The sequence below is a fragment of the Candoia aspera genome, chromosome 2 (genome assembly GCF_035149785.1).
Source record: "Candoia aspera isolate rCanAsp1 chromosome 2, rCanAsp1.hap2, whole genome shotgun sequence".
NCBI classification, from domain to species: Eukaryota; Metazoa; Chordata; class Lepidosauria; order Squamata; family Boidae; genus Candoia; species Candoia aspera.
Genome location: NC_086154.1, coordinates 50,822,922 through 50,841,801, shown reverse-complemented (window position 1 = coordinate 50,841,801; position 18,880 = coordinate 50,822,922). Strand labels below are relative to the sequence as shown.

The window sequence follows — 18,880 nt, the reverse complement described above, 5'->3', positions numbered from 1 at the left end:
GTAAACAGAAGATAAAGTGAGTTTAGAGGATGCTACCCATGAAACTGGAATAAGCTCTTAACTTGATAGTGAATTTTCTTAAAGTTAGTAGCACTTGAAAACACATACCACCTCTTGAGGAGGTTCTGTGGCTAGTGGAACAACTGGGCATGGAGTTGGAACCTGCTGGCCAGGAAGCTGGTGATTGTCTGACTGAGACTGAGGGTAAGCAGAACACTGAAGGGGCAGTCCGTGGTCTGCCGGCACTGCCGAATTAGTCGTGCCAAGATTGCTTTGTGAAAGTCCATCTGAAGCAATACAGGGCAGCATGGCTTCAGGCTGCAATTGCAATGGGGGTGATATAACTGCAGAAGCCTGCACTGGCAATGCAGATATCTGGGTTCCAATGTCCATAGCATACTGAGGATGTCCAATAATCTGTTCAAAAAAGCAAATGCCTGTGATTAGTCTAAATTCTGTTAAAGATTTACTGTTAAATCATTATTAAAAATAGGTTCTTATTATACTGCAATGAAACCATAGAGGAGGGAGGGAGGGAGGAAGGAAATCAGGCTATGCATACAAACTATGATTTCATGAATGTATGAAATGCAACCAAGCGGAATTTGCTCACCACAGCAACTATCCATTATTAGGATCTGAAAATGTTTACCTTATTGGTACAAGTTAGTACCTTAAAAGTAACATGTACTTAACTAAATTGGCACATCAAGTTTGTAGACATTTATGAAACAGCTGCTATGAACCAAAATACATGACTGTGTATTTAAATACTTACCTAAGTATCAGTTTGGGTAAATTGAACTGAAGTAAGTACTTTTTAGATGATATAACCAATTTATATAAAGGTTATACCTGAGAAGATTGGTTGTCCAAGAGAGTTAAGGAGTTACATTTCAAGCCATTATTTCAGTAAATTGGGATTAATATTTAAATCAAATTGAGTAAATGTGAATTGCAGACTTTTTATGGAGCTGGATTTGCCACACCCAAAGCGCTAATAGTATCATTCATACCTTCACAGAATGCTGGGAACCCCTTAAGCAGTCTACCCCTTGGATTTGGGCTTTTATGTAAAGGGATAAGCTATTTGAAGGCACTTCAAATATTTAACTGAGACCGAACAGACCAACTCGGTGTCACCTATTTCACAAATACTGTTGTGGATTATGTCATGGTATTATCTGTACAATTAAACTCCACATTAATCTTACAGGCCTATCTGTATTAGTTTTTTGCATATATTCTTCTCATTTTTGCCATAAAAATTATATGTACCAAAGCATCTATAGGGTTACATTTTTATTAAAATGATGTTGTCTAGAACATCACAAATCATGAGCATACTATTATGGAGTTTTTTATCCTTGCTCAAAGAATCTATAATTACTTAGTCAAGCTTTACCTGAAGAGGAAACTGAAGAAGAGATGGGATATAGAAACAAATAGAGAAGGCAACAGCAGCAAAGGAAAACACAGAAGAAAAAGAAAATTTTAGTACTATTAATGCTGCATATAAATGATTATTGTACATATATGTCAGAGCCAGTTGGCTGCAGTGGGATATAAATTTTATCCATCCATCCACCCATCCATCCAATCTTACCAACTGTTATGCCGTATAAGGGAAATATGAGAAACATCTAATGTCTTTATTCATTTTATATGATTCCAGCAAATATCCATGATTTTTGTTGTATCTGAAGTGAACAACTAATAGGAGCCCCCAGTATAAGTGAAATAGAGACAGGCTGATTTTCCTTATTTTTCATATTTTTTGGCAAGGCATAAAGTATCTGTATAGATTTTTATAAAGCCTCCAGATCTCATTTTATAACAAATCTTACAGTCTGAATCAAAACTGATAGAGGTACATCAGTACAAAATATCTGATATGCTTAAAGAGCCACACTGGATGGGACAATTAATTCTGAAGCCAATGGGAATAATACCATTGGTTCAATGGAGGGTTAGGCTAGGACCAGATGGACACAAATTCTTCACAAGCAATTTCTATGCACCAAATACACAGCCGAAAACAGTAAAGTTGGAAGTACAGAACCATAGTTTGAGATGGAATGTTATGGATTTTAAGAAGGTGGATGATAAATGATAAAATGCTATGAATTCTTATAAAATTCCTGTTTTAAAGAAATCTTCAATCTTTTCTATAAACTATTTTTTTCCCAATGCATGCTCTGTCTTATATTGCATTATAACCTATTACAAACATTTAAAATTAGAAGCTTCTATTCTCCTGAACTTGAAAGAATGCTTATACATATAATAGATTTCATAAGCTGTGCTTCAGCCATCGTTCACATTTGTAATTGTGAGAATGAAAGTATTTCTTACCATTAAATATTTTTAAATTATTCTGAAATTCCTCTTTATAAAATAAAGGTTTGCTTTTTAAAAAAAACAGCATGCACCTAAATTACATTAGTGTGCAAACCTACTTACAAATGATTTAGTTTCATTAACCAGTTATCTTCATATTATACTCTGCTTACAGTGGCATATTGGAAAACACTGTAATATACTGTAACTGGAAATTAAAGGTTTTCTTCATTCTTGAGAAGAAATAGTGTCCTCTCCTGGGACAGGAGTTTCCAGGTAAGGTCCTTAAGTATTCATCCTCTGACATTTCCTTTTCAAGCTGCCTTTTTTATTTAGGATTTCACTATTCTAATCAATTCACTTTTAAGGTTTCAGTTTTATTATCCTATCTCGATGGGACATTAATTCCCAAATGTCTTTCTAAATTTGAACTATCTACAGAACTGTCACTTGGAGAACCAGTCCTATGTTCTAGTCCCACGGAAGTCCAATGTCAAACAGATTACCTGATTACTAGCCCCAGATGCAGACATAGTCTGTTCTGAAGGATGAACTATGCTTGGCTGAAGTGACTGTGGAAGTGAAGGCAGCATCTGCTGCTGCTGTGAAACTGCTTGCATATTCTGAGTGTGGAGGGGAGAAGGTACAACTTCGTTCTGTATTATCTGCTGGAGGGTAGCCTGGTACATTTGTTGTTGGGAGAGCTGGGCTACCGCGTGACGTGTTGGTAAAGCTGACACTCCTGGTGGAGGCACAGGAAGTAATGGTACTGAAGCAGCTGGCATATTTGGCACAATTGTTTGGCAGGGTAAGACCAAGGAAGCCACAGTAGTATGAGGAAGGTTGACTGCTTGCATGGGGAGGGCAGGGGAATTTGATGACAGTGGCAGAGCAGAGTTCACAGGAAGACTTGGTACAATCACAGCTGGAGGAAAATATTGAGAAGGAGCAGGTATAGGGGGCATATTTGCAGCAGGTATATCAGACAGGTTTGAAGGATGACTGTCAAGTCCTGCCAGAGGAGTGACTGCAGGAATGACAGGAAACTGAGGAATCTGGAAAAAAATATAATATTATGTGAATTGCAAGAGAATTTCCAGATAACATTAAATTAATCCATTTGCCCAGTATTAGTAAAATGATGATTCCTTCTTTTTAAAGCATAAGTAACCCAGAGTCATCTGGAGTTGGGTGGCCCCTAAATTGTATCAATAAATAAAATGAAAAATGATTTCCATTCATTTTTCATGGGTCTAAATTGTTCTAGAACTAATGCAGGATAGGCTTTCAAAGCAACTGCATGTTAATAGAACAATCCAAAATTAATTCAAAGGAAATCTATAAAGCATGCAGCAACCTATTAATAATCACTCATTGCATGCCTAGAAACATTTTAGGCAAATATCTGCCCCACACCAATCATAACTGATGCCCTGACTTGTGACCTTCCATGGTACGCTTCTGTCCGTTCAGGCTCTCGTACTCACTTCAGTAGAGTATTATGTCCATATGCAGCTGCTCTCTCAGCTGAAGGGAGAAATGCTTACCCATGCACAAGCACAAACACTTTGTCTACACTAAAATGGCTATAGTATCAAGCTCTGTGTGTGTGTATGTGTATGTATGTGTATGTATGTGTATGTATATGCATGTGTGTATGTGTATGTATGTGTGTGTGTATGCGTATGTGTGTGTGTATACACATACATACACATTGCATGCAACTTAGTGTTTTCCTCCTAAATTGAACTCCTGTGAAGATGATTTTGAATAAAGTGTTGGGAGAAGACTAATGGTAAAATTCGGCAATTTTTAGAGCGCAGATTAAGAGTGCATTAGAATTAGTAACAACGAAAGGTGGATTACATATTCCCCAATGCAGATGATATGATGTTGGAGGTAGCAAGTATGTTAAGGGTCAAGAGTGGAAAGAATATCTTATTTTGTATGTATAAAAGCAATACAGAGAATATAAGGGCTTAGCAAGCATATCAAATGAGATTCAGGCTGGGAGTGGCATATTAGAAAAATAATAAATTAGAATACATCATCAAAAAGTAAGAAACCCTTAACAAGCATTTAAATAATTCCAATTCTTTCATTAGAAACAATATAGCAACTATAAGCATATAATTAATCCTACTCATTATACAAATAGGCAAGTAGAACAATGTTCAACATTACACAACTTTGACAAAACCATTATTTAATATTCATGCTTAGGTACCTGATAGCTTTGACTTGAGATATTAGTTGCACATATTGTAAGCATACAAAATGATATGCATACTCATTTTCACTTCAGCATTAAAAATAAGGCTAAGCTTCTGTTATTAAGATAGTGGGATTTAAAAATGGATTATTCTGTAATGAAGTTACTGGGATGCAGTTAAAAATACCTGCCTTTATGGAATAAATGCATTTGTGCTAGATTTACTTAAGTTAGTTCTTGTAACTATACTATAATTAGCCTTTTCCAACCTGGTCCTTTCTAGATGCATGCAAGTGGCAACTCCAAAATTTCCAAGAAGCCTAGAATTTCTAGAAGCTGCGGTCCCATCACATCTGTTAGACACCAGATGGGTAAACAACAGATTAATACAAAGGTATCTGTTCTGGATAGATTGTGATACAGATTGTCACTTATGATGAGGCAAGTGATGCTTTGATAAAAAAAATATTCACTTCCATGTTGACTGTAATCAGATTTTACAACAAACATCCTGCTTGTGAAAGCCCTCATTTCATTCTTCATCACAGTTGGAGCTTGTAGCTGTCCACATAGTCCATTGCTTTATATTTGCAGCTTCCTGGTAGCCACAGCAAGAGGTTAGAAGTCAGAGAGCATCACAAATTCTTTGAGGTTTCTGGGAAGGCCTCATGTGGGCAAATTTAGCTGGGCAATGATAGAAAAACAGCTGGGGAGAAAGAAAGAAAGAAAGAAAGAAAGAAAGAAAGAAAGAAAGAAAGAAAGAAAGAAAGAAAGAAAGAAAGAAAGAAAGAAAGGAAGGAAGGAGGGAAGGAAGGAGGGAAGGAAGGAGGGAAGGAAGGAGGGAAGGAGGGAAGGAGGGAAGGAAGGAATCCAGGATAAGGGAAAGGTCTGGAGAGAAAACATCAGAAAAGTGGGGTGGGCAAATGAAAAAAGTCATCTCTGGATTAATTTTGGTTTTATTTTATTCTGGAATCCTCAGTTTGGACTTGCTTTGGGGGCAATTCAGGTAATAATGACAGGAGGCAGGTGGGGGGAAACAGTAATTGAAGTCCAACATATTTATGTGGCATCATCTTGTTGTCAATCTGGCTTTTTCTTATTCTGTGAAAGGACTTAACAAGTAGGGGTTGCACTTGGACTTCTGTTCATTTTAATCTTACATGGTAGCGTAAATTTAGGTCTAAAGATTCTCCTGAATGTAATGACAAATATTTTTTTCACAGAATTTCTTAGGACTGTTAGTAGTGGTCATTGAAAGCTCTGGTAGCTTCCAGATGTGAGTGAGCTGATTCTTATATGATGGAAAAGGAGTTACTGCCCCCATTGTTGTCACTTGTTATAAGTTGACTACTTCCTAAACGGTGAATCAGCGGGGGTGACAGGGCTGCTATTGTCATTTGTGTGCTTAGAACGTACCTTGCGGTCACGTTTCTGAGTGTGTGGTATGTGCATACGTACTTTTAATGTATTTTAAATCTAAATACGCTATATGCAGCTATACGCTGTAGGCATATTTTCTGAAATGAGGCAGGTAACAAGAACTTGGTTCTTTGTACTCTATCTCTGGAATGTTTGGGATTAGTCAGGACCCCTTCTAGTGTGAAGAGAAAATGTATTTTTTTTCCTCAGCATTCTGTATGCTTAAAAGACTAAAATATTCACTAGAACTGGAGGTACTCTGATGCAAATCATCATTCTTCCATAATCTCCCTGAACAACCCTGGGCTAGTCACCTAATCTCAACCATAACCTACAACAACACAATTTTATTGAGAATAAAAGTAGAGGGAAGGGGACAAGAGAAGGAATCACACACAGTATTCTGCTTTATCTTTTATTATTTATCTGATACCAGATTGCACTACGATTCTATAATTAAACTGTTATAGCCACATCTGCCACCTATTGTTTTCCCTGAAAAACAGAACTAGAATTAAAACTGGAATAAACAGAAGAGGAAAATACATAAAAACAAAAGGTTGAAGAAATAAGATAAAGCCCAGATATATATCAGATGGCAATGTTGTTGGAGGCCCAGTGAAACTGACTCAACTGAAATGGGCCAACCGAGCTGTTTCCTTACACCTGCAGTAATGGTGAAAGAGGTATTGGAGAAGAATCAGGACCACCAAAGAGAAAAGAAGAGAACCGCTGGCTCTCTGGGTGGGAGTCAGAGAAGTGGGGAGAAAGGGCCCCTTTCCAGAGTGAGAAAGCAGGGATAGTGGGCTTATCACCTTCTGGCCAGCTAGGGGAGAGTCAGGTGGGGACTGCTTGGTTGAGGAGAGTTTTGGGTTGTTTCAGCTGGGAACGTAGGGCTTGGGCATGTATAGTTGAATTGGGTGCAGCTTCCAGGTATTGTACTTGGTGGGCCATGGTGAAGATTCTTATTTTGCACAATTGGAGTGTTTGGGAGCAGGGGCTAAGTAGCTAAGGGGGACACAGATAAGGGGAGGAAATCAGTAGGGGAAAGCAGGGGAAAGCATGGAAGGAGATTGGGGGTGGGGGAAGACATCCCAGGGGGAAAGGGATTTGAAATGTGTACTTCTGGGCCTCAATCATGACACATGAGCTAGAACTGGATTACTAGGCATTCTAGGCTCAGGTCGATTCTTTTAAATGTTAGCCTACAATAGATCTAGCCTCATATATGATTTAATTGTGGATGAGAGGGCAGACCAGGTATGTGCCACTGAAGAAAAGATTTCAGCACCTCTTAAAGAGATGCTGATCCATCCACTCCTCAAGATGCCTGGACTAGATCCAATGGAAACTTCTTTCTCCAACCTCTCCTTCTTTTGGAAGGTTGTGGAAAAAGTGATGGAGCTGCAGTTTCAGAGAACACAGATTATCTCAAGTAATGTCAGTCCAGATTCAGGCCCAGGCATGAAACAAAAGCCTCACTGGTTGCTGTCATGGCTGACCTGTGGTGGGATTTGGATGGAGGGTGTACAACTGTCCTTCTTCCTAGATCTCTCAATGGCTCTTAATACTGGACAAGATCCATCAGGACAGAATGTGAATGTCAAAATTGTGGTGGCAGATGGGGAAATGTTGGCCCTCAGATGCTCCATTATGGGGTGCTGCAGGGCTCAGTCCTGTCCCTGGGTCTGGGCAGGTGAGGATGTGGCTAAGAGGATCTTTTCTCAGCTTCAGCTGGTGTTCCACTTGCACACTTACCTGGCATAAGATGCACTGAGGACAGTCACTCATGCATCTGTCATCTCTCATTTAGATTACTGAAATTTGTTTTATATGGGGCTGCCTTTGAAGACCCCCCAGAAACTTCAACTGATCCAAAATACAGCAGCTTACATGCTTGTGGATCAGTCCTGATGCTGCCATTGAATACTGTTGCTGCGGAAACCTCATTGGTTACCAATATGTTTCTGAGTGCAATTCATGCTGCTGGCTTTAATGCCTTGAGGCCTAGGTTTTTAACAGAATGCTTTTTCCTAATAAAATCTGCCTGCCTGCCTGCTCTGGGCAGTCAGAGAACACCTACTTGGGTATTCTAACCTACCAGGAGGTGAGACGGGAAGGGACCTAAAGGTGGGATGTTCTCAGCAGGGGCTGACCTTCCATGCAACAGCCTACCTTCCAAGGCAAGTTTGAGCCCACTCTTACGGTCATCCAGAAAAGGACCAATTCTGGAGCCATTAATATTAAGATGTACTGTGTGTGCGTGTGTTTGTGAATACATATACTGCTTTTATTATTATATTGTTATTATTACTATTATTATATTATTACTATTGTATATTATTTATTTATCAAACTTTATCGCTGCCCATCTCCCCCACCTAGAATCCAATTGACTTGAGGTGGCATTCGCATTTCATAATTTCTTTTTTCAGATGATTATGAGGCATTTTGGAAATATGTTGGAAACATTTTATGGTGTCATGGAAAATTTTTCATAGTATGAGAATTTTTAAAAAAAATATGTTTTAACCAGCTGAATAAATGAGTAAGCCACACTCCAAGCAAACTGTGTGAAATACTATGAGAATGATTATAAGTGATAGTGCTAAATAAATAGCCGTGGTCTAGTCCAAATGTAATACCAGACCATTCATTTCACAATTTAAGAATGTGTTAGAGTGAGCTTTTGCTTTTGTACTCAAATTGTGATTTGAACCAAAGGCTGAAGTTTCCAATCTCTTACCTTGATAGCCAAAGGCAGTGTTCCTCAACCATGGCAACTTTAAGATACATGGACTTTAACTCCCAGAGTTCCCCAGTCAATTCTGGGAGTTGAAGTCCATGTATCTTAAAGTTGTCAAGGTTAATAAACACTGGCCAAAGTAATAGGAAGTACATGATCCCAAGGTTCATTTCAAAATTGCTTTTTTAATGATAAACCACATTTATGATAAACCACATTTCTTTGGATTCGTGGAAATATCAAAAACTTAGTTTTGCCTTGTTTCTCTGTTAATATTTTAATAAAATGTATGTTTTGTTTACATAATCACTAATTACTCACACACAGAAATTTGTTATCTGTTGGCTTTATGTCAGCAGGGCATGCTCTTTTCCCCCCTTTTAAAATTAAGATTTCTTTTTCTTTTCCACTTGTCATATTTTTTTGTTTTTTTTAAATGTTCATCAACTTACCATACTATATACAGTGAATGATACAGTTCTCACATTCATATATCTGTCCTTTTTGTGCTAATATGACAAAGAGACATATTATATACTGGTGTAGGCTTTCACTCAAAGAAGCTTTCAGACTGAATGGCCATGGTCTAGTTTTATTTTGTTCTGTCATTTCGCCAGTAGCTGTGGCTGGCATCTTCAGAGGCAGAGTGAGTTGCTTTGTGGTATACTTCTTGCCATTGAGGCTGACTGGGTTCTTGTATCTGAACCTGACAAGCTGCTCTCTGATTGGTCCATATCATGGGAGTCCAAGAAAGCTGGTTCCTGATTGGTTCCTCATCTAATTGGTCCATTTTGAAGAAATTCCAAGAGTACCAGTTCCTGATTGGTTGGTCTGTGAGCTGGGCTGCTTTGAGCCAGTGATATATCGTTTAACTTTTCTGAAATTCTTATTTTATATTTTTAATTTATAACACTAATAGAAAATAAATAGCTAGATTTTTTAAAATAATTCAGTATTATGAAAAAGCCAAGAGATAAATGCAAATATTGCCATATTTCTAACAACATGAAATATTCATACCCAAATTGGGAAACCTTAATGAGCACTACAACGGACTTACTTGACCAGGTGGAACTGGTGGCTGCACAGAGGGAACCTGCAGAGGTGCCAGTGGTGCACTGGTAGCTGCCATCTGAGAACTGGGAGTTTGAAACTGGGACAACAGGTGAGGTGCAGATTGCTGTACTGGGCACATGGGCTGGTTGCTGAGAACTTGCTGTAAGGGAGCTGGGGTTGGGATGGATTGCTGATGAATTAAAAATAGTCATATTGGTCTTTGAAGTACTATCAGCATGAGTTGGGGAAGCAGTCATAGGCAAATAGCCCACCAACAAACCCACTTTTTTCAAATACAGTTAATAGGTTGAAAACCTACAAAATTAACAGTCTAAAGTCATGGTAACAAGTAAAAAAAAAAAGGTATATATGCAATTCCATTTCTTCCTGCTATCTTATGTGCCTGAAAAATTATCAGTTCCAATTCTTAATGACTTTTGGATGATTATGTCTTGGTATAATAATCATGGTTCCCATTTCTGAATTGGCAAACTATGATTACCAGCTTCACAAAAAAAGCCAAACTGTTAAATCAACTTCAAATTGCAGTCAAATATTCCCAATTGTTCCAAAGCTGATTTGGATACCATTTATAATTTATAACTTGGGACACTGATGTCCTAAACTCAAATTACAAATTGTCTGGAAACAATGATACGACCATGGATAGATACTTCTTCCCTTCTCATGACCATTTTCAACTACTAGTGCAATTAGCCCAAGGTAGGTAGAAGAGAATGATAAAGCTGTCCATTGTCAGGTCACCAATAGATATATTAGATGATAACAGTTTTTAATAGTCCAAATAATGAGGTCAATGCCTCCTACTCATAGCAACAAACTTAAAAGAGGTCAAGACCTAATCTTGAGTTTACTATAGTGTGAGAAAGGAAATTAAAGCTTTTTCGCTCTGTCTCACTAGCATCCACAGGGGAGATTAAAAAGTCCTAATGGTGGTTGTGGCAGCACAATCAAAGCCCTTTGATTGCCCTTTGTACATGTGTCTAATGTCAATTAAAATACAAAAGGGGCAGGGCTTCAATTATATTACCGCAACTGCCAACTCGACTGTTTTGACACCTCCCCATAGATGCCACTGCTGTCCTACTTGTTAATTGACACATTCATCTATTACTGCATTTAAGATTTGCTAAGAAATCTTTCATTATATAATGGACAATCAGGCCTATAATACAAGTTACAAAGTGGTTTTAAGCTTACTATCTACCTAACCAGTTTGGTCTAGCGGTTAAGTCAATGGGCTAGAAACCAGGAGACTGAGTTCTAGTCCTGCCTTAGGCATGAAAGCCGGCTGGGTGACTTTGGGCTAGTCACTCTCTCTCAGCCCAACTCACCTCACAGGGTTGTTGTTGGGGGGAAAATAGGAGAGGAAGGAGTATTAGGTATGTTCACCACCTTGAGTTATTTATAAAAATAATAAAGGCAGGATAAAAAAAAAAAAAGGCAGAAAGAGAGCCAGTTTGGCATAGTGGTCCCAGGCCAGAACCAGAAGACTGTGAGTTCTAGTCCTGCCTCAGGCATGAAGACAGCTGGGTGACCTTGGGCCAGTCACTCCCTCTCAACCCTAGGAAGCAGGCAATGGCAAACCACTTCTGAAATCTTGCCAAGAAAACTGCAGGGACTAGAGTGCTTTGAAGGCAAGGAGGAGGGGGAAGAGGAAAACAGAATATGTCAGTTCTCACCTGCTGGCTGACTAATACAGGTTGAGGTTGTCTCGTCTGCACAGGGGCAACTAAGGTGGGATGGACAACAGGAAATGGAATTGCTGGTTCTGGATAAAGTTGTGGCCGTTGAGACACGACAGCAGTTGGACCCTGAACCACTGGAAGGCCAGGCTGGGAAGGAAGGCAGGCAGGCAGGCATTACTTTAGAAACCTACTGCCTATAAAAACTTTCAACAGAGTACCCTGTCATTTTGTCAGTATGTAACTGTTCAAGATATTTAGTCAAGTAATTAATGTTAATAATTCAGATTAACTGAGTAGATACCTTGCTATGATAATTAATAAAAAGTCCAGGGCACTGTTTGACACTTAGGAATTACAGGATAAACATATGCATGCCCACACAAGCACCATACAAATGAATGGCTATAGCATTATAGGAAAAGGAAGAAGAAAATAGAAATCTTAAAGCTACTGTTGTCTCTTTGAATACACGGGTTATCTTCATAGGAGTTACAGGAACAACAATATCTGTTCCTATGCATTCTGGAGTGTCCCTTGATGTTACTTTTCCCTCACATTTGAGCATCTCAACAGTTTTTAGAGATTGAGATTTAAAAGAAAATCTTAAGCAAAGAACAACATGTTCCCCACATTCCTGACAAGTGGCATTCATATATATGAACATACCAAGAAAAATGGTTCCCTGTACAGAGAGGTTATGCAATTATTTAGTCATTTTTAAGAATTCATATGTGAAAATTGAAGAAGACCATACTTACCACTGAGGGCTGCTGGTAGGGCCCTAACTGCTGAAGGCCATGTGGCAAAGTCTGGCTCTCACTGAGAGGTGGGCTATAAACACGCTGAACAGCTGGAGGTATTGCATCAGGAATAGATGAGTAGATGACACTTTGCTGGCTACTCTGGGAGTCTGAATACACAGTTGATCCTTGACCACTGTCAAATGTGCTATCAGCTGAAATATTGTTAATATTATTTGGTTAAAAACTGAATGGTTTCATAAAGTGAAATCAATCAAAGCTTTATATGTGTTGGAGTGTACAAAGGCTACCTGATCTTATTTGAGATCTTAATTTAGAGCTCTGGAAATAGCTTACTATGTAAGTTCAGGTTGCTCCAGAAGTTAGTCAATCTGAATCAATAATGAATCAGATCCGGCATGTGATGCAGAAAAAAAAAGACCTTATTTTTTCACAATCAAGCTTAGAAGTTCTGTATTTGCATAAAACCTCACCATGGCAACAAGAAGGAACTGGGAACTTGTGTGATTGCAACCACTTAGCAATCTTTGAAGTGGATTGGCAGGGGATTCACTTCACTTTCTGAACAGATTTAAAACCACAAGATGTTTTTTTCTGTTTAATTGTTAAATTTCAAAGCTTGAAATAAAAGTAATTAAGCCAAATCCATGAGCTATAAATGAGTTGTTCCCAATTATATCTAAATTAGGAGATGGGCCTGTGGGGAATATATAAAACGCAGACATGATGGACTGAAGAAATGTTGAAAGATTGGCCGTCTACATTTCTTTCTACAACTGTTCAAACTTTCATAAGAATTTGTCATGGTCTGAAGTCTAACCAACAATCTGAACTACCATAGGTAAATGCAACATTGAGAGTCAGTTTGGTGTAGTGGTTAAGGCACCAGGGTGGAAACCGGGAGACCCTGAGTTCTAGTCCCACCTAAGGCACAAAGCCAGTCACTCACTATCAGCCCCAGGAAGAAGGCAAGAGCAAACCACTTCTGAAAAACCTTGCCAAGAAAACTGCAGTCGCCAGGAGTCAACACTAACTCAAAGGCATTTTTAAAAAAAGGTAACATTACTGTAGTATTTCTACCAAATATTTAGTGAGTTTCAAAGCACTCTTCAGGCTGACACTGCCAGCTCTTTTCTATTATAGCAGTAATTTGAGTGAGCATGATTTATTTGAGATTTAGAGTATTTTTGCTTTCCTTCTAGGAGAGAATAGTGAAGCACCACAGGACCACTGGAAATAGCCCACATTAAAAACGCCACGAGATAATAATGTTTGAGTTTACTAAAGTATATAAATGAACTACTTTTTACTTTGTATACTTCTAGTAAGGTAAAACTGTATCCCCCAAATTATACTACATGAAATAATTTGGGCATATCCATTCCTGTACAATGATAGATGATACAAAAGGTATAAAGCACTGCTTTCTACTGTTATTATTTAAGAATTTCAAAAAATGTGTTGTGCATGGGTTTTGTATACATATTTGGAAAGTTAATTTCTGTGTTCAGAAGCCTCATTTCTGGATTTTTCAATCAATCCTTAAGTGATGAAAATTCATCCAGGTCCAATTAATCACCCTTCCAGATTTAGAAAACAATAACTCCTTTCAATTTTGCTTATGTAAGTTTATAGTTTATGGATACTTAATGATGTAGAGATGTTTATAGACCAGGTAAATGTAATCTCATTATAGGAATTATCTAACCACAAAAATCAGGACGACTATACTGAGCTGAAGCAGCAGTTGGAAGCCAAACTTGGATTCTGTTATCACTCATTATGTTGTACACAGATGCTAAATTATTTATCTACATTTCTGCTGTCTTTGAATATCACCAACAACATCAAAGAAATTATTTATAGGGCTTTTAGACTTAAAAACATTGTGCAGCATTTGAATAACATACGATACCAGTAATTTAAGGTAGTGAAAGAAATTATTGAAGGTAGAAACTCAGAAAGAAGGTTATTTTTAAAACACTTATGTGCTATGAAACAGAGGCTTTAGTTTTTATCTAATGTAATTAAAAGATGTGTAGGTCTTCAAGCAGCAGTCCCAGAACCTTTAAAAAAAATTTCTAATACAAGAAAACTGTAATTACCATCATGACTAAACCTAGAACAGTATTTCCTCAGTCAAAATACATGTTGACTCATTTTCATACACAGTGAGCAATCCTACCAACACTAGAGCTGGCATAATTATCTTGTTTTAGAGGGAAGATTCAATCTCCCCCCAGGCCCAAAAGAAAACCTCTCAAAATTCAGCCTGGAACACAAACACCTAATAAAGTACGTTCTTACTCCTTTGTACATAAAAAGGGAGGAAATTAAATGTTTCTGGAAACTGTAGAGAGAGTCAACTGACTCTCAATTGGTCATTAGGAACAAGGCATATGTTGCTAGCTGCACCACTGAGATGGAAAACAGCAAATGGAACAAGTGATGGAAGTCACAACTTATAGCACTTTAATTTAAATTGATATTAGGCTATTAAAATTAAAGTTGGGCTGAATTGAAGTCCTGGACTTCATGGGAATTATTATTTGCTGTGAAAGGCCATGGAGCATGGATTTAAAAATGCATCAATACAGTTCAGACGGTTGGCTGTGTTAACTTGTCAGAGAACGGCTGATGGTCCTTTTTAAACATCACCACATGAGGGCACTTTCTCTATCTTCCTGTTTCTTACAATGCTATAATCACCACTGCTACATGGTTATTGTAAGAAGAAAGGAGGAGAGCCTTCACTTGCTCTCAGGGCCTGTGGAGTGTTTTTAATGTAAGGGGGTGCAGGAAGAGAAAAACAATCATTCACTGACAAGGTAACTTCTCCCCTCCAATTCCAGGGAAATTCACTTCTTCCGAATGTCAGTTTGCCATGCTTTAAAATTGTTCTCTTCATGAATGATATAAATTCAGTTAGGCACAGTCGTAATTAGAGTAAGACAAAAACTGTTCATTGATAACTTAATATATATATTTGTTCTGCCAAAGTCCATGGACAACAGTGACTGCATCAGTACATCAGAGTTAGGCAGAATTCTTCAGAATTTTAATTTAGCAGGAAGAAGCTTATGCATGCTAAGTTCCAGCTGGTTAGGCCAATCAGATGACTTAGTAAGCAAACTGGGTGTGGATTTCTCCATGTTTGTTAACCATCCCCACCAGCCAGAGTAGCAGGAGCTATTAAAGCATTAGCATACTTATTCCTGCTAAACCAGAATTCTGAAGAGTTTGGGCTTACTGCAGTATACAAACATGGCCAGTAATATCCATTCTCACCATCAGTGTACTTGTATTATTTCCTTAGTTACCAATGCAGAACACATACTAGACTTACATGCAAGTGAAGTAATGCTTGTGGGCAGATTTTGTTGAGAAAGATGCTGGTCCACTTCAGGCTCTTCTGGTTCTGATAAAATGTGATGACCAGCATGAGAAAGATGTGCAATCTGAAGTGGTTGTGCTTGTGCGGCCTTCATTTTTTCTAAACTCTCAGGATCCCAGTGATCTTCTGAATGCAACATGGGCCAAATCCTCTCTCTTCTCCACTGTATTAAGGCTACTCTGTCACGTATTGATTTTGCAACTATTTTGACATCACTTTCATGAAAGAATCCAGCATCAACCTAACGAAATAAAACAGATTTTCAAGAACAAATCCATATTTTGACTGTGTTTTCACATCATGGAGCCCCATAGGCCCACTCCCTATCCACTTTTAGTAACTGGATAGAGAGTTACAGATTCTAAATCACCAGTCTGAGGTTTTGTATATGTGCAGCTGGTTAGTTTGCAGGAGTATGGTATAGGGTTACATATCATAGTAGTAACTAGAGCTCCAAGGTTTTCATCCATAAAAGTATTTTCAAAAGGAATACAAGTTGTATCTAAAACAACATTATTTGTTTTTTTATATAGCAGAGAAACAATTGCAAAACTATTATCAAGTGTCATAAATATAATTTTTATCAGTCATCATTTGATATGAGTAATTATTGTTTGACAGCCTCATGTGGCGCAGAGTGGTAGGCAGCAGTATTGCAACTGAAACCCTCCCCACAACCTGAGTTCTATCCCAGTGGAAGCTGGATTCTTGGGTAGCCAGCTCAGGTTGACTCAGCCTTCCATCCTTCCAAGGTCGGTAAAATGAGTACCCAGCTTGCTGGGGAAGGTGACAACTGGGGAAGGCAATGGCAAACCACTCCGCTCTACAGTCTGCCAAGAAAACATTGCAAAAGTGGCATCCCCCAAAAGGGTCAGACATGACTCAGTGCTTGCACAGGGGACCTTTCACCTTTCACCAATTATTGTTCATATCACTATTGGAGCTATTATAATTTAAATATTCCTAGCACTCCATACAAAAAAAAATCATAGGACTATTTTTTTAGTCAAAATATAACAGATGGCTGAAAGGGAGGGGGCATTTTCAGGAATAATTAAAATCAGTCATACTTGGCATCAAGTTCATACAATCTCAGATGGCTGCTTCATGAATAAACCAAATAAGAAATTTCCCATTTGCAATGCAGTTTGAGAAAAGTAACTGTTCAGGAAGAAACTCCCATAGTGGTTACCAATATTTCAAGTATGCAAATTCAGTTTTTCAAAATGATAGGCAGCTGGTCCAAATATCCAAAGGAGATTCAAGTTACAGTATTTAATAGATTCCTCATTTTAGCCATTTTGCCTCTTAGATGTTACATGATACAATTTTCATATAAGGATTACTCTCTCTGTCAGAGATGACATGTGCATGCCAAAACAAATGCAGAGTTAGTTTCATGGGTATCCACAGGGGGGCAAGGGGAGCAAATGACAAAATGTGTGTGACATGGCAAAAACCATGACTTATGTACTTGTATTAGTCTTGGTAGCATTTGGCATTACATTATATAGGTACTCATTTTGGCATCATTGCAGTTTCCTGCAGACATCACTGGGTAGGCTGGACGTGGCTCAATAAATTGAGTCTGAATTTTGTGATATGGAGATCCTATGAATTAGATGGTTGCCAGATCTGATAATAGCCAACTTAGAACCTGGAACAGGTCTGTGCTCCCTTTGAAAGAGTAACTGTGGGACGGGGTGGTGGTGGTGGTGGTGGTGGTTTCCCAGGTGGGTGTGGTATCAACTGAGATCCCAGGACTGTAGAATGCCGATTGTCATCCAAGATACGTGGGACGCTCCAGAGGCACTGCTCTATGGATTACTGGATGAGAGACCCTGTTTGTTAAGCTGGGCTCTAGGGTTCAGCTGGAACTGTTGCTATTTTATCAGCCTCCCTGCTGCATAACAACCTCCAAGCCTGAGCTTCTTGACTCTGTGGCAGGGCTGGCGGTGACCCCCCAATACCCAGGACCTTCCATTTTTGGTTCTAGATGGGGTGGCACTGCCTCAGACAGAACCCATCCACAATCTGGGAGTCCTACTGGACTCATGACTCCTACTCAAGGAGCAGGTAGCAACTGTGGCTAGGAGGGCCTTTGCACAGCTTTGTGTTGTGTGTCAGTTGTGCCTGTTCCTGGATCAGGGGGCCCTGCTCAGTCACTCATGACCTTGTGACCTCCTGTTTGGACTACTGTAATGTGCTCTACATGAGGCTCCCCTTGAAGAGCATTTGGAAGCTTCAGCTGGTACAGAATGTGGTGGCACAGGCAGTCAATGGCATTGGCTATTTGGCATGTGACACCCACTGTTTGGCAAGCTGCACTGGTTACTAGTTTGCTTCTGGGTGCAATTCAAGGTGCTGATAGTCATCTTTAACGCCCTACATGGTATGGGGCAGGGTTACTTACAGGACCGTATCTTCCTGGTTGTTTCTACCCATCCTACTCCTTCAGGAGGGAGAGGCATGTTGCGGGTACCACTAAGGAGTATGGGCTGATGGAGCCTCAAAGATCAGCCTTTTATGCCATGGTACCCATCCTCTGGAACATCATTCCCCCTGAGATTAGGGTGGCCCCCATTCTGCTGGCCTTTCATAAGGCCCTGAAGCCCTTGTTTCTGTCTTTCAGCCTGGGGCCCTGGGTATGTGACAAAGCCCATGACCTGGGTGTGTTGAGTTTTTATGATTCTCCAGCAGCTGTGCATTTTATTTTTGGTTTATTTTTAGGAATTGTATTTTTATTTTAAAATTGTGCACCTACCAGAGTGATATATGTGAGATGAGCAGCCGTATAAATCAAATAAATAAATAAAATACATAGTGTAAAGTCACTTATGGTAACATCCTTGCCATTAGAGGGATTAATGAATGCTATGACAAGCAGTATCTTTGACTGATATGTCAGCTACAACTATTCCTGTATAGAGAAAGTTTAGTCGCTGTGATCTTTGGTAACTTCATAATTTGTTTACTATATTGCGCTCTACGTAAAGTTCCTCTTATGCATGGGAAGCTATAACTAATACAAAATGTAGAAGCAGAGATACAACTGTAAGACTGCCCTGTCACACTGTTGTTGATTTGCTGCTAGACCAGGTATTAGGTTCTAAGATTTCAACCTAAAAAGTTTTAAGAACTTGAGACCAGGATGCCTTAGAGCAGTGTTTCTCAACCTTGGCAACTTTACAATGTGTGGACTTCAACTCCCAGAATTCCCCAGCCCGCCATCTTAAAGTTGCC

The 18,880-nt window shown here is 39.0% G+C and overlaps 1 protein-coding gene across 10 annotated transcripts in view; it reads right to left on the bottom strand.

The window, feature by feature from the left end:
- The window catches only part of WNK2 (WNK lysine deficient protein kinase 2), a 136,942-nt gene that overhangs the window by 50,551 nt on the left and 67,511 nt on the right, over positions 1-18,880 (bottom strand). For 7 of the 10 annotated variants that reach the window (XM_063291803.1, XM_063291802.1, XM_063291796.1 and 4 more), the window contains exons 8-13: positions 15,590-15,878; positions 12,241-12,437; positions 11,477-11,629; positions 9,778-9,963; positions 2,847-3,395; positions 109-417 (exon numbers count right to left, since the gene is read on the bottom strand). In XM_063291803.1, coding sequence (XP_063147873.1) covers positions 109-417; positions 2,847-3,395; positions 9,778-9,963; positions 11,477-11,629; positions 12,241-12,437; positions 15,590-15,878 — 1,683 coding nt within the window. The remainder of the gene's footprint in view (positions 1-108; positions 418-2,846; positions 3,396-9,777; positions 9,964-11,476; positions 11,630-12,240; positions 12,438-15,589; positions 15,879-18,880) is intronic. The other 3 variants (XM_063291799.1, XM_063291801.1, XM_063291804.1) reach the window with 3 other exon arrangements.